General features: G+C 41.9%; 1 protein-coding gene across 2 annotated transcripts in view; it reads left to right on the top strand.

Annotated features, from left to right (window-relative positions):
• AIG1 (androgen induced 1) overlaps positions 1–23,443 on the top strand; it is a 129,218-nt gene that overhangs the window by 99,965 nt on the left and 5,810 nt on the right. For both annotated transcript variants that reach the window (XM_088052944.1, XM_005518442.3), the window contains one exon: positions 15,851–15,966. In XM_088052944.1, coding sequence (XP_087909070.1) covers positions 15,851–15,966 — 116 coding nt within the window. The remainder of the gene's footprint in view (positions 1–15,850; positions 15,967–23,443) is intronic.

Raw genomic sequence — 23,443 nt, forward strand, 5'->3', positions numbered from 1 at the left:
AGTGCCAAAGCAAGATGTTCTGAGATTGCTACCGACGATGTCGAGATCTGCTTCCAGAAAGGCAAGTATATTTTTGCAGGCTCGAGTCCTAGGCAGTTCAGGGCAAGCCTTCTGCCCTTCATGATGAGGCTTCCGAGACATTCCACTCCCGGAGTAAACGCGCGTGAGGCTCTTCCAAGAGTCACCCATTGTACCGGTTGCGCTTTATCGGGAGGTCCTTGTGCCAATGCTCCTACTCCCCCCTCTCTGGTAAAATGTATGTATAAGTCCAAAGGTAGATTTGGGTTCCATCTAGAGAGAACTGTCATGGACAACTGCGGTTCGATGAAATCGAATGAGCGCATGACTTAGTTTGAGAGGGTCTTGGGCTCCCATGGATGCTTGCCTTGAAGTAGCGTGTACAGCGGAGACATGACTTCTGGTGGGATAAGGATGACATTTCGCAACCATTGTAAGGATCCCACTAACTGTTGCACGTAGTGCAGCGTCTTGAGGTTGCGACGAATTTTGACTGCTGGGGGTGTCACATAGGAGCTGGTGATTTTCACGCCTAAGAATGTGACAGAAGGACCTTTCTTTATTTTTGCCTCTGCTATTTCAAAGCCGTTGGTCTTTAGAACCTCGGAGATGGCTGACACAGGATTGTCCACACGGTCTGGCGTCGGTGCTGCAACAAGGATGTCATCCATATATTGGATGATAGTGGCTTCTGGGTTCACAGATCGAATGGGCGCTAGGGCTCGGCTCACAATGATCTGGCTGGAGATATCACAATGATATGGTTGGAGAGTTGATCATTCCCTGAGGAAGGACTGTCCAGTGGAAGCACAGATTGGGCTGTTGACCGTTAGGGAACACAACAGAAAAGGCAAATTGTTCTTTGTCCTGGTCATGCAAGGGAATAGAGAAGAAGCAGTCTTTGATATCTGAAATGGCTTTAACAATTGCTTGCACATCCTTGGGGTTAACAGGGGAATAGGTCTTTTGACCATTCACTTCTCTCACTGGAAATGCTAGCACTGTGGGAGAAGTCCATTCAGCACATGCCATTTGGATCTCCTTCCAGTCTATGAGTGGCATGGACTCTCGTGGGAATGATGTTACAGATCCCCTAGGTTTAGTGAAATTTATTTGCATGTTTTCAAAGTCCGAGTCCGAGTCAGAGCTCGAGCCGGATGCATGTCTAAATGCGTGCCACTTTGTCTCCCGCACATGCCGTCGGTGGCCCCAGTCCCTTTCCGAATCGGTGGAGGAAGCCGAGTGGTAGTGGGCTTCCGGGCTGCGGTGCTTTTTGGTGGGACTCCGCCCTCTCCCTTTCCCAGGGACGGGTTTTTCCCCTTCCTTTCTCCGCCTTCCTTCCAGCGGGTTCTTCTCCTTACAAGGAGATACTCTAGGGGACGATCCCTGATTGGACTGTGAGCTCTCCTCCCCTTCACCCTCGGCGCTGTCCTCCCGCTTCCCGCTAGGCTCCCAATCGTGTGTGTCCGTGCGCGTTAGACACCCTTCGCTCCACCCCTTGCTGCTCACCCCGGCGCCATTTCGCGGCGCGTATGGCGGAGGCCTTTCCCCGACATCTCCAGGGCCCGTGGTGTCGGGTGCGCCCCGTGACTCCACGGCATCAGTATGCCCCGGCAGCAAAGTGTGTTCCGCGGCCAAACCCGCGCTAGAGTCGGGCAGGCGGGATGGCGACTCGGGTCGCCCGTCATCATTAGATGGCCCATTAGAATCGGTGGGGCGATCAATAAACGTGGTCTGAGTGGCAGCTCCTACTCCCACCCGCAGTGTAACCTTTAAACAGCTTTGAGCTGCCTTCCAAGTTTCTTGTTCCTGCAGCGCTTTCCGTAGCGCTTGCGTAACTCTCGCCCAGCTTTTAAGGTACTTGCTGGACTTGAAGCACATTACGTCATTCGTGAGCGCCTCGGTACACCTAACCCAGCAATCTGGGTGTAATATATCTACGGGATCATCGATAACGCATAATTCTAACAATCTGACAACCATGCATTCAAAATTCCTTGATTTTTTGCAGTCTATACCCCTCTGCTTATGCAGCTGCGAATCTACCTTCCCGAGCAACTGCATCTTGGTGGTACGGGAGCGTCCTCCCCACTGGAGTCGGTCCTGCCGCTCCAGCCGTCCCTCAGCGTCCGGCAAGACTCCTGAAATCCGGCCGCTCGAACCCGTGTATCGGGGAGCGGTCCCGGGTTTCGGCACCACTTGCTGCCTCAGAATGAGCGACCCGGTTCGTGGGCGACACGACGGCTAAACTTACAGGCCTGTCGGGCTAATCACACGCTAACACCAATGTGGTGGACGGTGAAGAGCGTTTATTTCCGGTGCACAGGCATTTATATAACCGAAATATGATGATGTAATCACCGTGACATTATGGGTTATGGAACTTTGGAGAAAGAGGGGCCCTATCTTCCCGTACAACGCGAGATCTTCCGATTGGCGTTCCCTATCTGACCGCATCAGTCTGTGTGCATGTCTTCACTGATCAAGTGTTTTTATTTTTCTTCCCTACTGTCTCACAGAAATATTGTAAGGGTTAGTTGGAATTTTTATAAAGCATACTGACGGTTGGAAGTTACTTTAATTAATAAGACCATTACAAAGAATTATGCTCTGGTAATCCCAGCAGCTGATCCTATAAGATTGTCAAGGGTCCCTTATTCCACTTGTCCCAGTTCACTAAAAAGTTTGGATTTTTGGTTTATTTCACTCCTTTAATTTGCAGTAAAATGGCAAAGTGGTAACTGATATTCCTGAGGAAACAAAGCAGTCTTATGCACTGGAGAATGTATTAGAGATACCTGTTTAAAATGTTAAGATTTATCTAAGAGCCATAAGGTAATATTAAGCCTTTTTGTAGTAGTTCCTCTGCCCTTGGACATTGCATCAGAGCAGCAAGCTTTTCCTATTATTTTGATTTTGTTCAATAGTGAAGGTCATTAAGAAGTTGGTTATAGGGCTGAAGAAGCCTGTCTGGCCCAACAAGGCAGTCCAATAGGTCAAGTAATTAAAATACAAATATTAGCCTACTGCCAGGTCTCTTCTGCAGAAGTGCCAGTACAAAGTTTAGTAACCTATTAAGAATGCACTGCAGCAGCAGCAGCAAAGGAGAAACAAGAGTGACAAGCCTGTGTACATTATGTACCCTCTCTCTACCCAGCGTTACTGCCAGTCACACAGGCCGGGTTCAGTCACTTAGGTGCTCTTGCTGAAAATAACACTGGCACAAGACCCTGCCTAGAAACTTGCAGAAGTGAGCTACACATGTGGGTGCCCCTGAGCAGCAGTGCTTAACTACTTGTTAGCAGTGGCTCCAAAGTCTTAATGCAAATACAGTCTTATTTGTAGTATGGGTAAATGCCCTAGGGAAGCCCATAATGAATACACTAACAGTATAGGTAAGTCTCCTCTTCTTTTGGCATGCTTTTGCAAAGATCTTGTTAGTCCTCCTTCTCAATTCTGGGAGAGTAGCTGCCATCCTTCCAGTCTCCACCATGGGCTTCTCATACCATGTTGTCTTGGTTTGGCACAGACCCAAATCTGGGTCAGTCAGTCTTCAGCCAGCACAGCTGAGGTGGCTGCAGCTCCAGTTCTGCAGAGAGAGGCTCTAACCAGCCTTTCTCAGCTAACCTGCTGTTTGGAAAAGGTCTCCCTTCTCTCATCCTGTGCCCACCTAGCCCACCATGCTGGCTCCCACACCTGCACTGCAGCATAATGCACTTGAGGTGGTTCTTAGCTCTTTCTCTTAGCAATGGGGTTATCCTTAGTGCTTCATCCCTGTGGAAAATATCACTGCTATGAAGTTCAAGTGCTCCTAATTAATTGTGCATTTTCCCATTCCCAACAGACACCATTCCCCAGTATAAGGTAAATCAGATAGTCTCAGGCAACTTTCTTCAATTACACATTTGTAGTGATCTTCCCTGTTTTAAATGGTTTATGCTGCAATTCTTGTACTTGAGTACTGAAACAGAACAATGTTATAGCTAACATTATGAAATACATCTAGTGACTGGTTAGTCCACTCCCAGCTCACAGGCATTTCCATAATTTTCTGCTTCAAACACGCATTCACACATCATTAATGTGACCATTAACAATGAGGCAAACATGTAGAAACTGGGGATTTCTGACATCTTTCTGCTCCCCAGTTAAAAAAATGGTGAGTTACATTTCTTGTAACGAAAATTTCTTGTAAAAATACATTTCTTGTAAAGAAAATACCGAGAGTCTTCAAGAGAGAAAATACACAAAAGACACTTCAGAAGGGCATAGAGTGGAAATACTGCAGGTCAGGTTGGTTTATCTCTGCTTCCTTTTCCACTCTTACCCAAGAACCAAGGGGCTGGTATCAAAGACAATGTACAGACTGCAGCAACTTCTTACAGACCCAGTGTTGGCCAGGGAGTGGAGATGAACAAGAGACACTGAGGGCTGACAAGACTGGGTACAAAGGCCAATGACCATAGCAGCCAGGCCGTTAGGGTCATAGAATCAAAGGGTTGCTGAGGTGGGAAGGCACTCATGGAGATTGTTTCATCCAAACCCTCTGCTCAAGCACAGTCAGCTGAAGTCAGTGGCCTTGGATAGTATCCAGTCAGGTTTTGAATACCACCAAGGATGGAGAATCCACAACCTCTCTGGGCAACCTCTTCCTGTGTTTGATCACCTTCAAAGTCAAAAAATGTGTTTCTTATGTTTAAAGAAAAATTTTCATGAACCGTTTGCATGTGTGAGTGACCTCTGTCCCAGTACTGGCATCCATCCCACAGCACAGAAGAGCTCAGACCAGCTGGAGCATACATGACAAAACTTCACAGAAGACTGATTGCACAGCTTTATGAGCAGGTGCTGCAAAGGAAGTTTTGTCTGGAATACCTGTGGCAATAGGGGAATACAGATAAATTTTCTGGTACCAAAAGAATGCGTTATGCTACTACAATTATCACCAAAGTAATGATGTTTTTAGGCCATATATATCAGGGTCATGGGAAGGAAACCAAGGGTTACTTCAATTTATCTTGGACCTCATCTGGTATGCTGGAGCAGGAGTTCTTGAGGACTTTACTCCATGACAGGAGCAATGATACCAAGCAGAGTAAGAAGCCTTCCTTCCTTCAGTGTTCTCCCAAGTACAAGACATGAACCCTGCTGTGCACACACTGCTCTCCCAGCATCAACTGACCTTACACATGGTGACTTCTGTTCTGTTCCTCTGCTTGCTAGGAAAAATGCTACTATGTGGTAAGAAGAATCACAGGTTTTTTCCAGTTCTCCTTCCTTTTTCACATTTAAAATAGGAAAGCTATGCAGGTCACTGACAGCTCAGTGAGATCAGCCTGGCTGGGGACAGAGCTGTAAGTGAGGGAAGCAGAGACAGGCATACCACCATTAAACTGAAGAGAAAAAATGAGGCCAGAGTCTGCAAGAGAACCCAGAGAAACCCATAGCTTTAATACTATGGATGTCACAGCTCCACTGCAACCTGATCATCTTGGAGCCCTTTGATACTATATAATGTTCAGTATCACTGTCCTCTTGTGGTGTTTGTATATTGCCCATCGCTGCAACCCTCAAAAAGGTATTTGACAGCAAGAAAGGCCATTTCCCACTGAAAGGTTGTTTTTTTTTCTTACCAAGCTCTGCGTTATCTGTGTTAAAGCAAGATAACTTATGTTTACAGAGTTCAGAGTCTAAAAAAGTAATGAAATGTGAAAGATAAACTCTTTACAACAGTGTTAACATCAGTTTTATTTGCATCTTCTATTTTACAGTATTCAGTAAATATGTACAGAATACATTTGCAGATTACAATATCAATGTCCACATTTTCTGAGAAAAAAACAGATAAATAGAAATGTGTTCTATGTAAGGAATGTGGTTGGATTTTGCTCTAAAAGAAAACATCACTTGTAATTTACTGATATTTGACACTATAACAGTATAACCTTTAGTTACATTATGTATGTTGTTTTCAGCTCTCATCTCTTGGCAGGGATGGTTCACAGAAGATATGAATGCCTTAGTGCAGGCATGGGTGAAAGGCAGAGCACCTGTCAGTCTCTGAATATGTTCCTCTTCTCCTGCCCTTCTCCCCAAATGTGTACCTTTTCATGCTTGTCTAAACTGCACTTCAGCCATGCACTGTATTTAGATTTTAGAAAGAAGTGACGTTATCAGGATTCATACATATTTAAAAACAAGGACAAATGCTTTCTTGCATACTATACTGGTTAGCACTGAGGTCTTTCTTAGTCCAAGCATTTATACACGTGATTTAATGTGATTCCATTTGTAAAAAGCATGCCACCCTCTTGAGACCCTTGTATTTATCTGCTTTCAATTACATTTGAAGTATTCTGAAAGTCTCCTATACTAATCCTATCCAAGTGGGAAGCCACATAGCTCATGCATGGGACTGTCAAACATGAGTAGTTGCAGATGTCAGTGCACCAGTGGCAGGAATCCAGGAAGATAGATCAAGGCTTAGTCACTGAAAAATACACACCAGCACATCTCAGATACATAGCATTGTAGCACCTCATGAGGAAAACATGTCATGACAGGAAATCAATAACCTCTTGGAGGTGATCTGTTTCTGAAATATTCTTGATTAATTATGCCAGGGTGTGTTTGGCAACTTAGCCTGATCCAGCCTTAACCTAATGCTTTTTGCATGAGGCACTATTGTTACTAGTCTCATAAGTCAAATCTGATGGTTCAAGTTGGGTTTTAAAGGGTCAGGCTATAGATTTTGTAATGTCTTTGTGCCCAACATTGCTGTCTTTACTATGGTGTGTAGGCTTTTACTATCAATCAAAATTATGTTTTTTTAAGATGAACAATAGCATTTACAACTAATTGCATTTGAAGCAAAATGACTCTCCTAAATAAAGTGTGTCATACAATGGGTAAAACAAGTAGGGAATGTCAGTGTGTTTTCATGGCAGAAGGTGTTCATTCAGGTTGTTTGCTCATGTGCCTTCTTTGCAGAGGAAGAGCAGCTCTAGAAAACCCACAAACAGGACTGTATCTCTGTCCTTTGCCTGCCTTCCTGCACAAACTCATTTTCTCCCTCAACAAGTTTGTCAACCATACCTGCTACTCCATCTGCCTTTCAACCAATGCAGGAACCCAGCCCATGCCCTCTTGGCTTCCCTGCTCCCCACAACATACCCCTTCTTCCCTGCACCTCAACACAGGCTAGCGCCTTAGTCACTCCTGGTCTTAGTTATCTGGTGATGCCACGAAAGCCAGCCTTGGCCTTCTGCATCCTAAGCACAGAGTACAGGACCAGCAGCTGCCTTGGTGCCTGGCCATGGCTCATCACCGTCTATTGGGTGACTCAGCAGTAGCTGCTCATGTGCAGCTGCTGTGACACAGCTTAGCCCTGGGCTGTTGCACAGGCATGCACCTCTGCCTTGCAGTGGAGTGCGGGCTGTTTAGGAGACTCAGGAAAATGCACATCCAGTAAAACTGGGCAGACAGACAGACAGACAGTGTTGGGTGCAGCAGTAAGACTGTTCTCACCTTAGCCTGCTACTGCTTTCTGTAATACAACAAAAAAGCTTAGGAGGTTACGTCTTCTAGAGCTATTTGTTAAAGGAGTTTACATGTACAGTGTAAAGAAGTGAAATAAAGATAATAACAATATCTGTGAGATAAATTGTTTGAACCACATTGCAGATAGTTGCAATCACTGTGTGATAGACCAAAGTTTGACCTTTGGCTACCTCACCTACACAACACCCAATAAATCCAGTCCCTCAGTAACCACTTCCAAAATTTTAGATTTCCGAATAGCATCAACGAGTCACCACTTGAAAAAGAAACTGAGAAATAATGTGCTTTTTTATTATTTTTCCAAATGTGGAATTTCTTTCCCCAAATTATACTGGCCCAAAGCCCAGTACAAGCAATATTTGGACCTGGATCAGTGACAGATTCAGAGTCCAATGTTTTCAGGTTGGAAAGAGGATACTTTGGCTATCAGGAAGCCAAAAATATCCCTCTGTGAAAGCCTTAGTTACTAGTCCTGGGAGATTGCCAGATGTTAGAATTTAATATAGAATATTTTATATACTGATAAACTTTTCAAATTAGTTAAAGAGATTTAGAAAACATATTGATACAAATTTTCCCCCTTTTGAGGTCTTCAAGTCATGGTATGGAAAGAGTTCACTTTTCAGGGAGATGAATACCATTTTCCATATGACTAATCTTGTTTAAACCATTGGTAAAATACATCTTCAAGCTCTCTTTAGTGATTTTTTTTTTGCTAGGAATACATGAGGCTCAATGACTTTGCAAGCACTTTTTCAGCATGACCTACAAAAACAGTCAAATATTCATTCATGCAAATTAAATCTTGGTAACACATGTAAAAGTGTGCGTGTGTGTATAAACACTGATTTTAAGGATAATTTTAAGAGACAACAATATATTTCTTTGCCTAGATAAACCTTTTTGCAAATAGTACTTTGAGATATTCTAGGGAGGGTGGCAAATAAACTGAGAAAAATATGTAGAAAAATTACTTTGCATAACACTGTGATTAATGAGTGCTCCTTGCACATGATATACCTATGTGTATATTCCAAGCTGTTAGTAGTGTGTTTTTTCTAAGGATTTCATGGCAAAAATAAGGACTTGAGGTTGGAAATAAATTAGAGTCTGCAGGGTTTGCTCAGCTGTGGCTGAGTGCACAGAACCAGGACTTTGTTGATTGTCTTGTATTTTAAAAGTCTGCTAAGGGTCAAGAAGTGCCTGCTGGCAGGAGCAGACTGGGAAGTTTGGGCATGGCACAAAATGAACGAGAAAGCCTGGTTAAGGGATCCCAGCAAAAGGAGAGAGTTGATTTATGTGATATTGCACTTGGCATGTGTTTAATGATATCTGTATACATGACAAGAATTAAAAGCAGTTATGTTGACTTCAACGAAGTTAAAGAAAATGAAACACGTAGCAATGCTGTTCCATTTGGCAACATGGCACTGGTTTTACGCAGTTTTGCTATACTGTATGTACTGTGTCTGGTCCCTACCCTCATCTTGTTTCACGTCCAAGTGACCAAGATTTTGTGTGTCATCTTAAGGTATTAAGGATGGGAGCTGCAGGAAAGCAGCTTGGAGCAGCAGGAGCTGAGATGAGAGAGAGACAGACAGCTCAAAGGGAGGCAATTGAAGAAGCCTCCAAAAGCAGAGGGGAATTGGGACAGGGGGTCAATCAGGGTAAAAACTGATAGATGCTGAAAGGGCCAAGATGTCTCAGAGCAATAAACTTGAAGGATTAGATTGGCTTTCATACCAAATTTTTGTTATTTCTCTATACATGCTTGCTCATCTTAGGCTAACACCCAGGAATGGAACTAAGGAATGTGATGTAGCTCTTCATTCCTTCATAGCTACCCTACGTGACCTTGAGTGAGGCATGCCATCTCCATCTTGCCCTTCTTCAAAATGAGAATAGGATATCCTGCTCCTACAGATCAGGGCTGCTGTGAGGGTATGTTTAGTAACGCTTTTGAGGCACTGAAGTGCTTTAGTGATTGGCACTGTGGAAATTCTATAGATAAACACCTATATATAACCTCCCTGACACTAGTACAGTCATAGGGTGAGATCAGATTGACACTGCTATTTCAATACACATATATACGGCAGGTGTCTGAAGAAGCAATAAAAAAGCTGTCAACATCAGGTATGTGTAGAGAAAGTGATACAAATCCTCTTAAGCCTGGAATGCTGTGTTCACTGTGTTTTTCTACAGAAAAGAGGAAAAGAGGGGTAGGATTAAAGAGGAAATGTAATTTTCTTTTCAAAGAACTCCACACTCTCATACTGATAGAAAATGGTTATCTTTGGCTCTTGTGTGTTTTGTGGCATTATAAGGTATTGGTCTTTGTTTAGATCATATAATACTTTTTCCTCCCTCCAATCTACCATAACAATTAGTGAGCCGTCTGTGGCTGCCTCAGAGTGCATCCTGTGCATCAGCATGTCTCATTTAATAGTCATAATTTCTCATTTGTAAGGGGAAAAGTGCTACCAGCGCTTTCAGTCTCATAAGGGCTCAGACTCACCCAATGATTCCAATCTATTATGCACCCAGCTCTGATATCCTGCTGCCTTGGTAGAAGTTATCATCCTTCAGACAACACATAAATACTCTCTTGCCAGCTGTTCCTTTGTCAGAAGTTTCTCAAGGAGTAAATCATAATGATGCCCCTATTTTACTAGATCCTGATCTGGTTTTCCATGGTACTCGGCTAGGAGCAGGCAGAAAAATTAACTTTATTGCTACTGTTACTCTACAAATGGCACTGACTACTACTGTAGGGATTTTTAGGCCTATTAGTATTGGTTTCCAAGGTGAACACACTAGTAGCGTTTTTAAATTTAGAGGAATGGGCATAGGTCAGTTTGCTGGTGGTTTCTGTAAAACTTTTATCTTAAGGTGCTGCACAAACCCCTGAGAGGGAAGAAAAAGTGGCAGGCACGGTTTCACTCATTCTGACGTGGAGCAGCTGTTTAACAACATAATCTTGTTGTGAGTTCAGAAGAAAAAGGGGAAGAGTAAATCCTACTGATGGAAACTGTATTTTCTAGGCAAATTGTAAAAGGCAGAAAGCAGAGACAGCCAGAAAACACAGGACTTTGCACAGAAGGGTGCAATGAAAGGGGGCGCTACCAAATTTATACCAGCATAAGTCCCAGGCACAGTGGCAGTGTGCTGCAGGGTAGTTCCCCTCGCAGATGTTGAAGCAGCTGCCCTTGCCAGGGCAGAGGCTTTTAAGTGGACCCAGCTTTGAGTGGCAGATGTAACCCTCCAGGTCCCAGGCTGCACAAGTTCTGTGGGTGACAACCTGTCTGCAGTCTCCTTGTTGCAGAGCACACCAGCAGTCCCAGGAGGCTCCCAGTCCATCAGTTAACTTGCTGGAGGATACCAAAACTGCAAGGCCTCCTTTCTTGTCACTGAGCTTTCACTGACCCTTAAGAACATGAATATCATGATGTAGGCCTCAGAGGTGCACAGTATTTCCACTGAACTAAAATGTCCTATACCCTTGTAGTTTTTAGTCTGATCAAATTCAGAAACAAGTCACAGTCTGTTGGTTGAAGTGAATTATAATCACAATTTTTGTGATCCTCAAACAGTTTAACCATTCCTACAGAACTTATGCGAGGTACCTGGGGCATCTGAGATGCCTCCTTGTCATAAAGGTACTTCTGGACAGTCAGTGCAGATTAGGAGGATGACTTCAGAAGACATCACTATCATGTTTGTGCTGACTATACAATACATAAAGCAGTCAATTTAGAACCTTTTGAAAAGTTTTAAGATTCCATTTAAAACACAGTTAAGGGAGGGAGAAAAGGCCAAGTAAGGTACTGTTGAAACCAGTGTTAAAAAAAGCACCACTTACTGGTTGGAAGATAAAATATATCATCAGGCTTTCAAGAACGAGCACTTAATTGCCTAAAGACTGTTACAGAACTCATTGTTAATGTACCTAATTTGCATAAAATCTTTTTTTTTTAACTAACTGTTGCAGAACACATCTAAAATGGGGAAGCACAGTCCTCCATCAAAGCTCAGCTTCCCAAGCCAGCGCCACAGTTGTGGTGCATATTTGTAATGTGATTTTCTGGACTCAAATGTCATTATGACAATTAGGCACTATATACCATGTAGGGGGTTATATGTATTTTAGTAATATCTTTTAAAGAGTTATTAACGAGCAGAGTTTCTCTCAGGAAGCTGCAACAGTGGCTCTAGGAATTGATCCATCTACAAGATCCCAGGATGGCTTTTTTTATAGTGTGTGCTAATTCAGTTTCACTCAGAGGTTGCTTCTTTGGAGTCAGTGTCCTGTGGATCAGATTCTCCATACGATAACCTTCCTGCACATTTCATCCAGGCTCTGTGTGTTGTGCTGCTTTCTGTTTTCTAGCAGTTAAAGATTTGGCAAGCCATATTTCTTCACCACTTGTAGGTGATGGGTCCTTGGAAAGCAATGCCGTGTGGTAGACACAGAATGCGAGGAAGTTTCAGCTTTCTCTGAAAGCTCTGCTGAGACCAGCACTTCCTAGCCAAAGAATTTATCAAAGCTGCCTTTCCAGCAGCAGGGGCATGTGGTGAGGAGTCTGAGTAGGGCAATGTTGTGGCTGGGTAATGGGGGCTTATGGTCAGCTCTTCAGGTCACAAAGTTGTTTTGGCAGATGAATTCTTCAGAGAGGGGCAAAAAATGGGTCTGAGGGCTGCTGTCTTGGCACTCCAGAGAAAAAAAGGACTTGTGACTGCGAGGACATCTTGGAGATAACACTACAGTCACAGATGGAGAAGCTGAGAGGGTGCATTTTGCAAGTAAATGCAGTTACTGAGCCCTGAAAAAGCTCAATCTAAGAGCTCAAGCTAATGATAAGTGGTTGGATATCTCCCCCACTGCTGCCTGGGCTGAGCTGAGGGCTGGGGACTACCCCGAGCCTGCGGTGACCATAGGGAACATGTGCAGAAAGGGTTGCCTTCCTGGGACAGTGGGAATGGTGCTCCCTGGTGTGGCCACAGCAGTGCTCAGCACAATGTGTCAGCACAGTCATACAGGCAAAACTATCTCACAGGGGCAGCTGGTCTCAGTGGGAGGAGAATAGGATGTCTAGGTAAAAATATGGTTTTGCTTGTAACTACTTAGTCCATATTGAAAGTGCCTTATCAATATAATATTAATTAGTAGTGCTAGCATAAATTACTGCTATTATATTATACCAGTCATTATATTCTAATTATATATTTGTTCTTTTCTTAAAAACTTTTCATGATGCAAAATGGCAACTACTGGAAAGCTGTTAGAGCAGCTAATCATCCTTACTGTTTAAACCTCCTTGTTTGAACTTCCTCATTCCTCAGTCTTTTGTGAAGCAAGCAAGCCTCAGGAGATACTTTGGCAAACAAGGTGAGAAATGTGGTTTTGTCTCCCTGTGTGCCAGTAAGTAAAAGGGATCAGTCCCAGAGGTACCAGTTGGGTATGTTTGATCGGCACAGCATGATCTTTAGGCAGGTCAGGGAAATATCAATGCTATTTTCTCTCTAAGCCTCAGATTCCCACTGGCCTGTTTATTCAGAAATCAGGTGGCAAAAACATTAGAGGATATGAAATCTTAGGGCCCCTGCAGAATACCCAGCCCTGATGGATCCCACTGCAAGCACATTTGACCCCTGATCATCTTCACTGTGTTTCAGTCTAGAGTTTTAATTGGCACTGTTGGATTGAAGGTATCCCAGACTACAAAATTTCATGTTTTTTAAATCAAGGTTTTTGGAAGCGCTGAAATGCAGAGAAAGGAAATTTTATCTTGGTTGTGGTTTGGTAAAGGATCTGAAGCAGCTTTTTAGAGTGGCACTTTCACAAAAGCATTTTAAACCAAAGTTCACACTCCAAATTTGTAAAACTGCAGTGTTCGCATGTAGCATTGACATTCGCTCTAACAGACTGAGATTAAAAATACACATCTCTGAGTTTCTTCTTACACTTCTAATTCCTGTACTTTATAGCTGTACTTTAAACAGGATTTTGTACACAAACTCTTTAGTGGCACAGCTCATTATCTGCTTTTCCCCTCACCCCTTACCTTCAGAAAAGAGCAGAAGTGAGAATTTAGGAAAATAATAACCTATTTTATTATATAACCACAAGAACTGGGAGGAGGGAAAGGGGAAGAGTATTCTAGATTAAGGCTTGATTGCTGAAATTGTTTTAACTACTTTTTAATTGGCAAGCTGTTGAGTTGTTATCATCAATGAGGAACTCATCAACAAGCAGTATTGAAAGCAGTAAACATTTACCTGGAGAAGCAGAGCTCACAAGCTCTGCAGCAATCATCCATAGAATGTAGAGTTAAAACTAAGTGACTGGATTACAAGAATACATTGTACAGGGAGTATCAAGGGTGGAGTTTGGAATTGATAGTTGTTTTCTTCTGGTTTTTTTTCTCTGAATAATTTACAGGGGCAGGGCAGGAGACATTTGCACAGCCTCGAGCTGCTCTGCTTTGGGAGCCCTGCAGAGCAAAGCACTGATCTCTCTTCCTGGAGACCTTTTCCATATGAGATGTGCAGGTGAATCTCCAGGGCTTGCTTTGCTGTCAGTCCCTGCTCATGGGCTCTGAAGGTCCTCTGCAGCTCATAGACCTCTCATCTAATGGTGGGCACCTTTATAGCAGACCACATGTAAAACATCTCTGCATTTCCTTGATGCTGATTTATACCATTAAAGGGATGGGGGTGGAACAAGTTGTTAAAAGATGAAGAAACTGAAAGCTTCCCTAACTGCTGCATTACCCACCTGACATTCTTCAAATGCTAGTCATTAATTACTAATGCCTTGAAAATCAGAGCAGATACCAAATTCAATTATGTTACATCTCTTAGCAAGAACATTTCCTTTATCTTACCATTTCCCATTCAAACCATTCTTCTTTGCAGTTTTTAAAGGCTTAGACCCCACTGTGTTTCTTATCCTTTGAACCTGTAATCCACATAAAGATATTTCTACTCCGTGCCTCTCCTATCTGCACGCAGGTGAAATTCACATTGTAATTATTGCAAACTTAAAAATTTGACCCTCCAGCATCCCCCAGAGCTATATGATGGCAGAATGTGGCCAGTGTGTGCCATAACTTTCCAGTTGGTGATCAAGTACTTGGCAAAGGACTGAACCTGCGTTAGGACTCAGGCTACCCTTGGAATCCTTACACCTCCAGGCCTTCCTGCAGAGTGGGCAGAGTTCACAGTCAATCTTACGAAGCCCTAGAGCTAAGCTCTCAACTGAAGTAATTCCCTTTAGATGCCAGCAAAAACTTGGCCCCATGGAGGCAAGGCAGGGTATTTTTCTTCAGTCACCACTAATGCTGGTCTTAAGTGAGCTGTATATTCAGAAATTATGGGGTTTATTTCCTGGGACATTTGTTCTTTACTTATGTATATTTTCATGTCTGCCAGCACTCTGAAATGTAGACATTGAGTGTTGGGGGCAGGCTGGATGCAGTTTTTCATGCTGCTGACATTAATTGGATGAACAGGCCTTCTCAGAAGGGGCAGTGTAGGAAATGTGTATGGGAAAATAAAATAAGGAGTTTCACAGCTAAATAAAGACAAGTGGCTGAAAATGGTTTTTACAGCTTAGGCTTTCATATGATTCATTTGGGAATCTAAAACTATTTTGCACAACTAACAAATTAAGATTCACAACACCTTTCTGAATATAATTGCTTCTGTCTTGCAGATGGAAGAACAGAGGTATTGATGCTATAATTTGAAAATATGTCTCCTGTTTTTAAGTCCCCAGATTGAAATACATTTAAACCTAAATCTCAGAAGCATTAAATATCTCCATTTATATTCATTCATTTGGCATTCTTTGTACTTAGTCTCTGAAAACCAGATGCATTGCCTTCCAACTAGAATGGTCAAAATAACTGAAGTGACATGGCAGACATCACAGAGCAACTGCAGGCCCAGACTGGGGTTGGGACCTGTGTCCCTTCATGACACATTTCCTTTTTTACTCACTGAGTATCTGCCTTGGATTCCTGAACAAAAGGAAAAGCACATTCTGGTTACTCAGTTTTCCTCTGCTCTCTCGAAATTGGACATCATAGAGATGATACTGGTTGGGTTATTGATCAATTTTATAGCTACTTTACCTTGTCTTTCTAACCATCAAGAATTGTCTTCAGGTATCTGTGATTAAGTTTCTTACTGTAGAATTGAAGTGAAAATATATAGAGAACCATTTGTATCACCTGTTTTTCCCCATTGTTTTGGTTTTCTTTTCCAGCACACAACAGTTTTGCCCTTTGTATTAATCGAGATGAGAACAACATATCATCAGTATCCCAGCAGGAGCTGTGGACTGGCTGCAGTGTGCACCTTCGCTGTTGGCTATATTTTATGGTAAGGGCTGTACATGCTGTGTTTCCACATTGTATTGGGGGTTTTGTACTGCTAAATTTGGGCACATATTTCATTATGGATATAATTGCTAACAGATTCACGCCGCATGCCTCGTTTGGTCCAAGACCTGGACTTTGTCTGGTTTCCCCAGATGCTTATATTTTTAGAAAGTATATGCCAAACCTCACACAACAGGAATTTGTTGAACAATCCCATGTAAGCAGTGGTCTTTCCAAGGGTACATTTTTCAACCTTTTTTCAAGCTAAATGTTTTCCTTGGACCTTAGTTTTATTGCTTGGGGTTTTTGTTCTATCAAATAAAATTGAGAATAGGCAAATGATTTCCTGCATCAGTATTTAAGCGGCAACAGAAAAGATAGAACACTGTCTTTTTTCTTTACTAGTTAATAAATTCTTTCTGTAAAATTGATTACAAAATAAGTCAGTAATCCAAACACTCTAAAGTTTGTTTTAAGAAATGGAGATGCTGGTGAGAAATTAAACTAAAACAGAAATAATCTTTCTTGTACAACATTAAATTAAGTCTTTGGGCAGTTTCTAATCAAGGACCTGACTTGCGTGACAGAGTTAATATCCTTTGGTCACCCTAGTATTTATTTTTCACTAAACCTTTGTTTTATTTATATTTCTTCTTTGATGCCATCTATTCTTTATCCTTTCTGCATTTCATGACCCCCATTTCATATTCTTTCTTTTCACTTCACAACATCCTTCTCTCAGCTAAGAATGTATTTCCCAAAGTTTCCACCAACCGAGATAAGACTAGTGTGATAGTAACATGGTCTCAAGGCAGTACAATCACACTGCTTCAACTATGCAATCTGTGCCTTTGGTCCAGTGAAAGAGAGGTCATTATTCATACATATCCACGTACTCTCAGTGATTGTACAACGCTATTAATCCAGCTGAAGTGGGGTGTTGTGTCCCAGGACAGCAGCCACATTCTGCCGTTTGCTCTTATAAACATACATACGCTTCTTAAAGAAGAATAATATTTGTAATTGTAAGATAAGGGCAGCCTCATGCAAAAAGGCACATGATTATTCCTTCAGGAAAAAGTAACTATGCTTTTAACCCATATATAGTAATGCTTAACTGTGATAGTTCTTGACCTTCCTCTAATGGTGCCTGGAGACAGATTGACAGATTACCTATGGCATGACCTCCTCTGGCAACTCCTGTTTTCTCAAAATCATCTAAGTAGACACATGCAATAGTATTTAATAAGAATTTAAAATTGAAACAATCCAGCTTTACAAGTGAAATAAAACCAGATGTGCCTTAAGATCTTTTAAGAATCTGTTACAGTATCAGTGGGATGCTCATCTAGCTTGATACTGCCTACTACAGTGCATCTGTGTCCTGCAGCTACAAGGTTAGAGAAAATTGTAGGACAAGTAAAGCAGTAGAAGAAGATTCTGCATTAAATAATTACTGCATTAATAATTACTCAAGCACAGATTATGGTAATCTCGCTTTGCTTTTGCTGTTTATTGGTTTTGCTTACACATATATTATTTCCAAAACAGATAGGGCTACTCTCAATTGATTCATCTTCTTCCAAGTTGTGATTTCTGTTTAAATGAGATGAGACAATCTTAAAAGTTCATCCTGCTAATTATGCACATACAACCCGTTTCCTCTTCTGCTGTTGTGGAGGGAGGCCTTTGCAGGTTAGTGGAGGCAGACAAAAGCTACACTGTGCACTTGCAAATTCTGCGTGTCTTCAGCCTGCAGTGCTGTTGAAGACTCTATCCAAGATGTACTTGAGGCTGCAAGCCAAATCTTGGCCCCATTATATCAATATGATATATCTTATTCACAGGTTGGAAAAATCTACCAGAAAGTATGAAAAGTGAGGAGTTTGTCATCCCTCTCATTCAGGGTGTGCCTTCTTTTCAAAGCTGAAATCTACTGTCTTCCTGCTGCCAAGTGACCACATTGCAGTAGAGATCTTAATCACTCAGAAGACTTGGAATTGCTAAACTGGGATTTGTTGTCCTTGTTGGCAGAACCCTCAAGGTTAGCACAGTGTGTTAAAATGAGACTATACCTGCAAATTACCTAGTTCCATACAGCCTGATGGAACTTCCTTTGTACCTAGGGTTGACCATGGGTCCTGTTCTTGGGGCTTAGTTTGTGGTTCATGGATTTTTAACTAGAATTTAGAGATCTGCCACTTGAGAATTTGTCCTTTTGCCTATTCCATTTTTCCCTCAGCAGAAGTGTATTCACTGCAACTCTCAGAATAAAGCGAAGACAGTTGCTAATCAGATGTTCTCTATGTTTTATTCTTGAATTTTGAATTTTCTTCCCATCTCAGCTGAAACTTCCTTAACATCTACATGTTTTATGTATTGTGTTGCACTTTTTACTGGAAAGGAACATACAGGAGGATGTTGTTTAGGTTTGATTCTGTGAATGCTTTTTTCAATTCCAAGTAGAGGAAAGCTTGTTTTGTTTTGTATGTGACTGAATCTGTTATGTATGAGAGAGGGGGTAGAATAGCAAGTGCTTTTTTAAGTATAATTGGTAAATAAGAAAACTGGCAAACAATTCTGAATAGCATCACTGAAATTGGAGGAACATAGTTAAATAGCTTGATACCTCCTGAGCATGATTCAAAGACTTGTTTTCTGAGAAACATCCTATCTTGAAGAGTAAAATCTTCTGTTTTTCTTTATTTTTGCATTCTCTCCCTTCAGTCAAAGAGTTTTAGAGTAGGCACACTTAGCTCATGCACTCTCTGTGAGAGGGGAGCTCACAAGGAACTGTGCCCAGGCAGAGCATTCAGAGACTTGCATTGCTTGTTGCAGACCATACATGGACTTTCAGGATCGAGGCCATGGGATAAGATGGGAAAAGCCTATTGGCTTTATTTAGCATGGCTTGAAAAGGTCACGGTTTGTATTGAATTGTTAAATCTAGACAGTGCTAAGAAAATCAGAGCGTTTGCCAGTACTACCAGAAAATTCTGCCAATGAGTTTATGGAGTTGGTTGTCAAGGAACAAAAAAGAGCCAGAAATGTGTTGCTCCTTGTAACAAGAATGACCTCATGGTAACTAATATCAGAGCCTAATATGTCCCTAAAATAAACTGAAACAAATACATTTATTTTAAATGGTTTTCTTTTTCCCTCTACTTTTGAGCACTTCAGGATGCCAAAAAAACAGACCCTAAAAATCTGACTCCACTGCTGTAGTCATGCTGGGCTGCATGTTTGGGAGCAAAAGACTTGATCTGCTCTCTTACTGCTATCTCAAATCCACTAGGAGCTGCCTCCACATGTGCCAAGCTTGGACTTGATTCATTCTTTAATTCTTTTTTAAATCTATTTAAAGAGCTTTTAAACTTTCATTCGCAAATAAAGTTTCTCTTGAAGTGACTTTAGGAGAGTTCCGTAGATTCGCTGAGGGAGACCATTTAGATGGGGTAATTCACTGAATTCTTCTTGAACAAATTTAAGAAAGGAATGTACACTGAGGATTTGGAATGAATTTGAGATAGATTCTATCAGGCTTGCTGTAGGATTTCCACTAGCAATTCTCCATAGAAGGAGAGGAAGATCAGAAAGAGCAGATGTTGGCACAGACTGCTAGGACAAACCTTGACATTCAGAAGAGAGGGGTGGTGGGTTAGAGTGTGAAGCTTGGTGAGAATTTAGTCATATTGATAAAGAAGGGCAGGATTGAGAACCAGAAGGGTTTTTGAGGTTGGTGGTGCCAGTGGAGCAGGAGAGACACAACATGGCTTTGCTAGGCTGTGCTGAGGGTTTGTATGTAGGAGGGCATCATGCCGGCTTTTGGAAGTGAGCACTGGGGATAAAAGTTCGATAAAGATCAAAGGAGCCGGTGGCTAGAGGAAAAAGAAATAAAATTAAATGTCCTGGGGACAAGTAAAAGATTTTAACTAAAATCATGGGTTAAAAGAGAAGTGGATAAGGAAATGTGCAGCTCACAGGTCAGCAGCTTCAAAGCTGAAATCATGTGAGTAAGTGGGGAATGCTGGGAGAGGGGGTGAAAAACAGACTTTGAAATCAGAGTTGGAAGGCTGATGTAGAAGTGGATGATAGATGAGACAATGCAGAGGAGAAAAGGGTTGGAGCTGCAGCTGCCCAGAGCAGGAAAGAGTAGAAAGAAACAGGAGCAGCAGAAATAGGCCAGGGGAAGATCAGCGTCCCCTGTCCCTGACCCAGAAGGAGGGTGGGAGGGCAGAAGTGCTTTCAACAAGAGAAGGCTGTATGGTTCCCCAGCCTGTTAGGTCTGACATAGCCATTATGACTGTTACTTTCTGGCTTGCCTCCACCTCCACATCCTCAAATGTTTCAGTCAAAGCAACAGCACAATCACAGATGACATGCATGGGTAATATGTTCTCACTTCCTTGTGCAGCTCCTTAAAATACAGCTCAAGAAGGCATAGCAACCATTACTATATTTAAAATGAAAAATTATTTATCAAAATAGATGACTTCCAGAGATGACAGTGCTTTGCAGTGAATCTGCTAAGTTGCTGTCATTGTAGCTACCTGTACATAAACACAAATTTCTGCTAAGCTTTGTTCATCCCAGAGGAAGCCAGCATCATGTCATGCTGAGTACATTTTGGATGTGACATTATTTGCAGCTTCAGTTTCTCAGGACTTGTCTACTTCTGACTGCATAAGCCACTCCACACCAGTAGCACAGTCCTGTGACCCACATATTGTTCTCCAGTCAGATGAATGGAGAAGAATCCAGCATTAAGAAAATAGAACAAGAGGGGATGATTGCTGTTATTTCCTAAATTATGACTGTTTATTGAACTTACTGTTTAGTCTTTAAAATTTCTAAACTATGTACATTCCTGGTGTAGGTGTATTAGGTGTGGCTGACTGTTAATATAAGAAGCCCAGCATCTTAATACAGCTGAGATCTTAAGAATTCTGATTAGATGGAGAACAAGCTCTCCTGTGTTTTTAGGGGGAGTTGTGGAGATGTGCCTCACATCAATCAGTATTAGAAACCAAAAGTAGAACAAATCTAGTGTGGCTCATTGTGCTCCTGTCCCTGAAAGCACAAGATTGGTCCTACACTACAACCACAAATGATTTGTTTCTTTGTTTTGAACATCTCCGCTGCTGTAAGCCCATCACCTCGTTTGGAAGATGTTGCACATTTTAATAGCTCTGGGTAAAGTTAGCACTCTTTGTGAAAGGAAGAGAGTGATGCTGGAAAAGATCATGAAATAAAGGTGCCCATGTTCTGTTGTTTGCTAAAGAGTAACCACTGGGAACTGGTCTATGATTTGTCTGGAACCAAGGATTCAGCCTTCCTTTGTGCCAGTCACTGAAAATATGAAGAGCACTGAAGATATGGGAGAGGATTTGCTGCTGCAAGAAGTAACCAAAAAGAAATTGCCTTTCATAGAGAGTTGTCATGTACTCAGGCTTGTACAGCTAATGTCAGATGCTTCAGGAGAGCTTAGCAGACCATTATGAAACAACTAGCCTTCAAGGAGAGTTTTCTTCCAAAACTTATGTCAACCTAGGTGCTTAGATCCTTTGGTCTTGATGGTTTATATACCTTGTACACTTTAAACTTAGGCATAATTGTGCACATTCTTATTGCTTGTACAATCTCCTGACTTCAGAAACTTGACAGAGTTGCATGACAGGGCCTAGAGAAGAGGAGTGGACTAAGTAGGCTTCCAGACTTTCATATTTCAAAACTTTTTTGAGTATCTATATTTCAGTGATGTATCAGTGAAAGGTAGGTTAGAGCATTCCAGAGATTAATTAGGTATCATTCAGAAAGATATTTCCATTATCAGATTTGAATTTCTTGTCTCTGAGCTGTGTTGATGTGATTCTTCTGTCACAAGGAAGAAAACTGGGAGCTCTTCACCCATTTTATGTCATCCATTATTATTCTGTGTCTTTTCATTTGCTGCTCTTGAGAAGTTACATAGTCCCTCATCAAACATCCTCATTTCCAGAACTCATAGTACTGGTTGTTGATGACTACAGATTATGGTGAAGGACTCAAGCTGGGTAGGGAATGGGTAGAGACTCTCTCTGAGAGAGCCCAGACCACAAAGTGCTGCCAAGCTGTGACAGCTGAGAGCAGCCACCATGAAGGAGCAACTGCCTTCTGCAACATCTCCCATTACAAAATTCTTAAGGTGGTGTCATAGTTATTATCTGCCATTATACTCACTTGTTGAGCTTGATTCTGCCAGGACTAAGGTCTTACACTTGCTGTTTTAACAGCTGTATCATTTAAACTGACAGAGTACACATAAACCACAAGGTTCTAACAAATTTTTGTGCTTAGCTTTCCTCATTAAGTAAGGATCTGTATCCAAAGAATAAATGTATATTCCCTGCATAGTTTTCATTTTCTCTTGATTACTTTGATAGGAGAGATATACAACATCTACTGTACAGTAGAAGTGAAAACCAGCTACAAAGTCACATTTTTTGACAGATTTGTTAAAAACAAGCAATACTGTGCATTTTCAAATAGCTTTTTCTGATTTCTACACCAAATGGTTGAAAATTTCTAAAAACAACCACTTTTTTTTAACATACATTTTAATTTGAATACAATGTGTGAATATTTCCATTCGTTCTCTTTTTGCTGTTTCTAACAAATGGCTAGATTAACTCCATGACCTCTAACACATTCATCTTTTAAAATATACAGTTATGTCTACATACAGCTGCTACTATTCCAAATCACAGGGAAGTTCAGGTTAATTTTGTCTTCTCAGAAGTAGCCAGTCCAGGTTTAGTTTAAACTTTTTCTCCTCAGTTTATTTCTATCTAAACTACACACTTTTTACACCTGTTCAATAACAAAATCTTCAATTTGATCTAGATTTGCACTACTAAATAAATCTTAATGCATGCTTCCTTGTGCTTAACTAACAATGAGGTTGGATAGGAGTAATGGCTACTGGAACTGCAACACTGAAGGAGTTCATTAACACTGGTAATCAGCACTCTTGTGTGGAAGCTTTATGCAAATGGTTGATCAGCCCTTTATAGAGCAGCCTCGAGACCACCTGTATTCCAGCAGGAGCGAACCCACTAAGAAAGGCCACCAGGTGAGGTTTCCATGGCAGCAGTCGTCCCTTTGCTGCTCCTGTTTGTAGCACAGACAATGCCAGAGCATGTCACTGCTCAGTGGAGAGAAGGCTAATATTACTCCAGCCCAGCATAGCCAGCAGCGTGGTGCAGCTCACTTTCAGAAGGATCAGGTGGATTTGTGACTGTTGTCTCCACGGCGGTGCTTGGTCCTTCTCATGCTCAAAGCAGTTGTGACAGTGTGGCCACCCCAGGGACAGACAAACAACACCTGCACTGAAGGCACGAGCAGCATCACCACGCAGGGAGTGGGCTCCTGTGCTGGGCAGCAGAGAGCAGAATGCCGGAGCTGTCCGCAAAGCCTGAACTAACCAGAGATTGCTGACA

Source organism: Pseudopodoces humilis, chromosome 3 (assembly GCF_049639895.1).
Source record: "Pseudopodoces humilis isolate 2021_Gansu_Grassland_sample_001 chromosome 3, ASM4963989v1, whole genome shotgun sequence".
Classification (NCBI taxonomy): Eukaryota; Metazoa; Chordata; class Aves; order Passeriformes; family Paridae; genus Pseudopodoces; species Pseudopodoces humilis.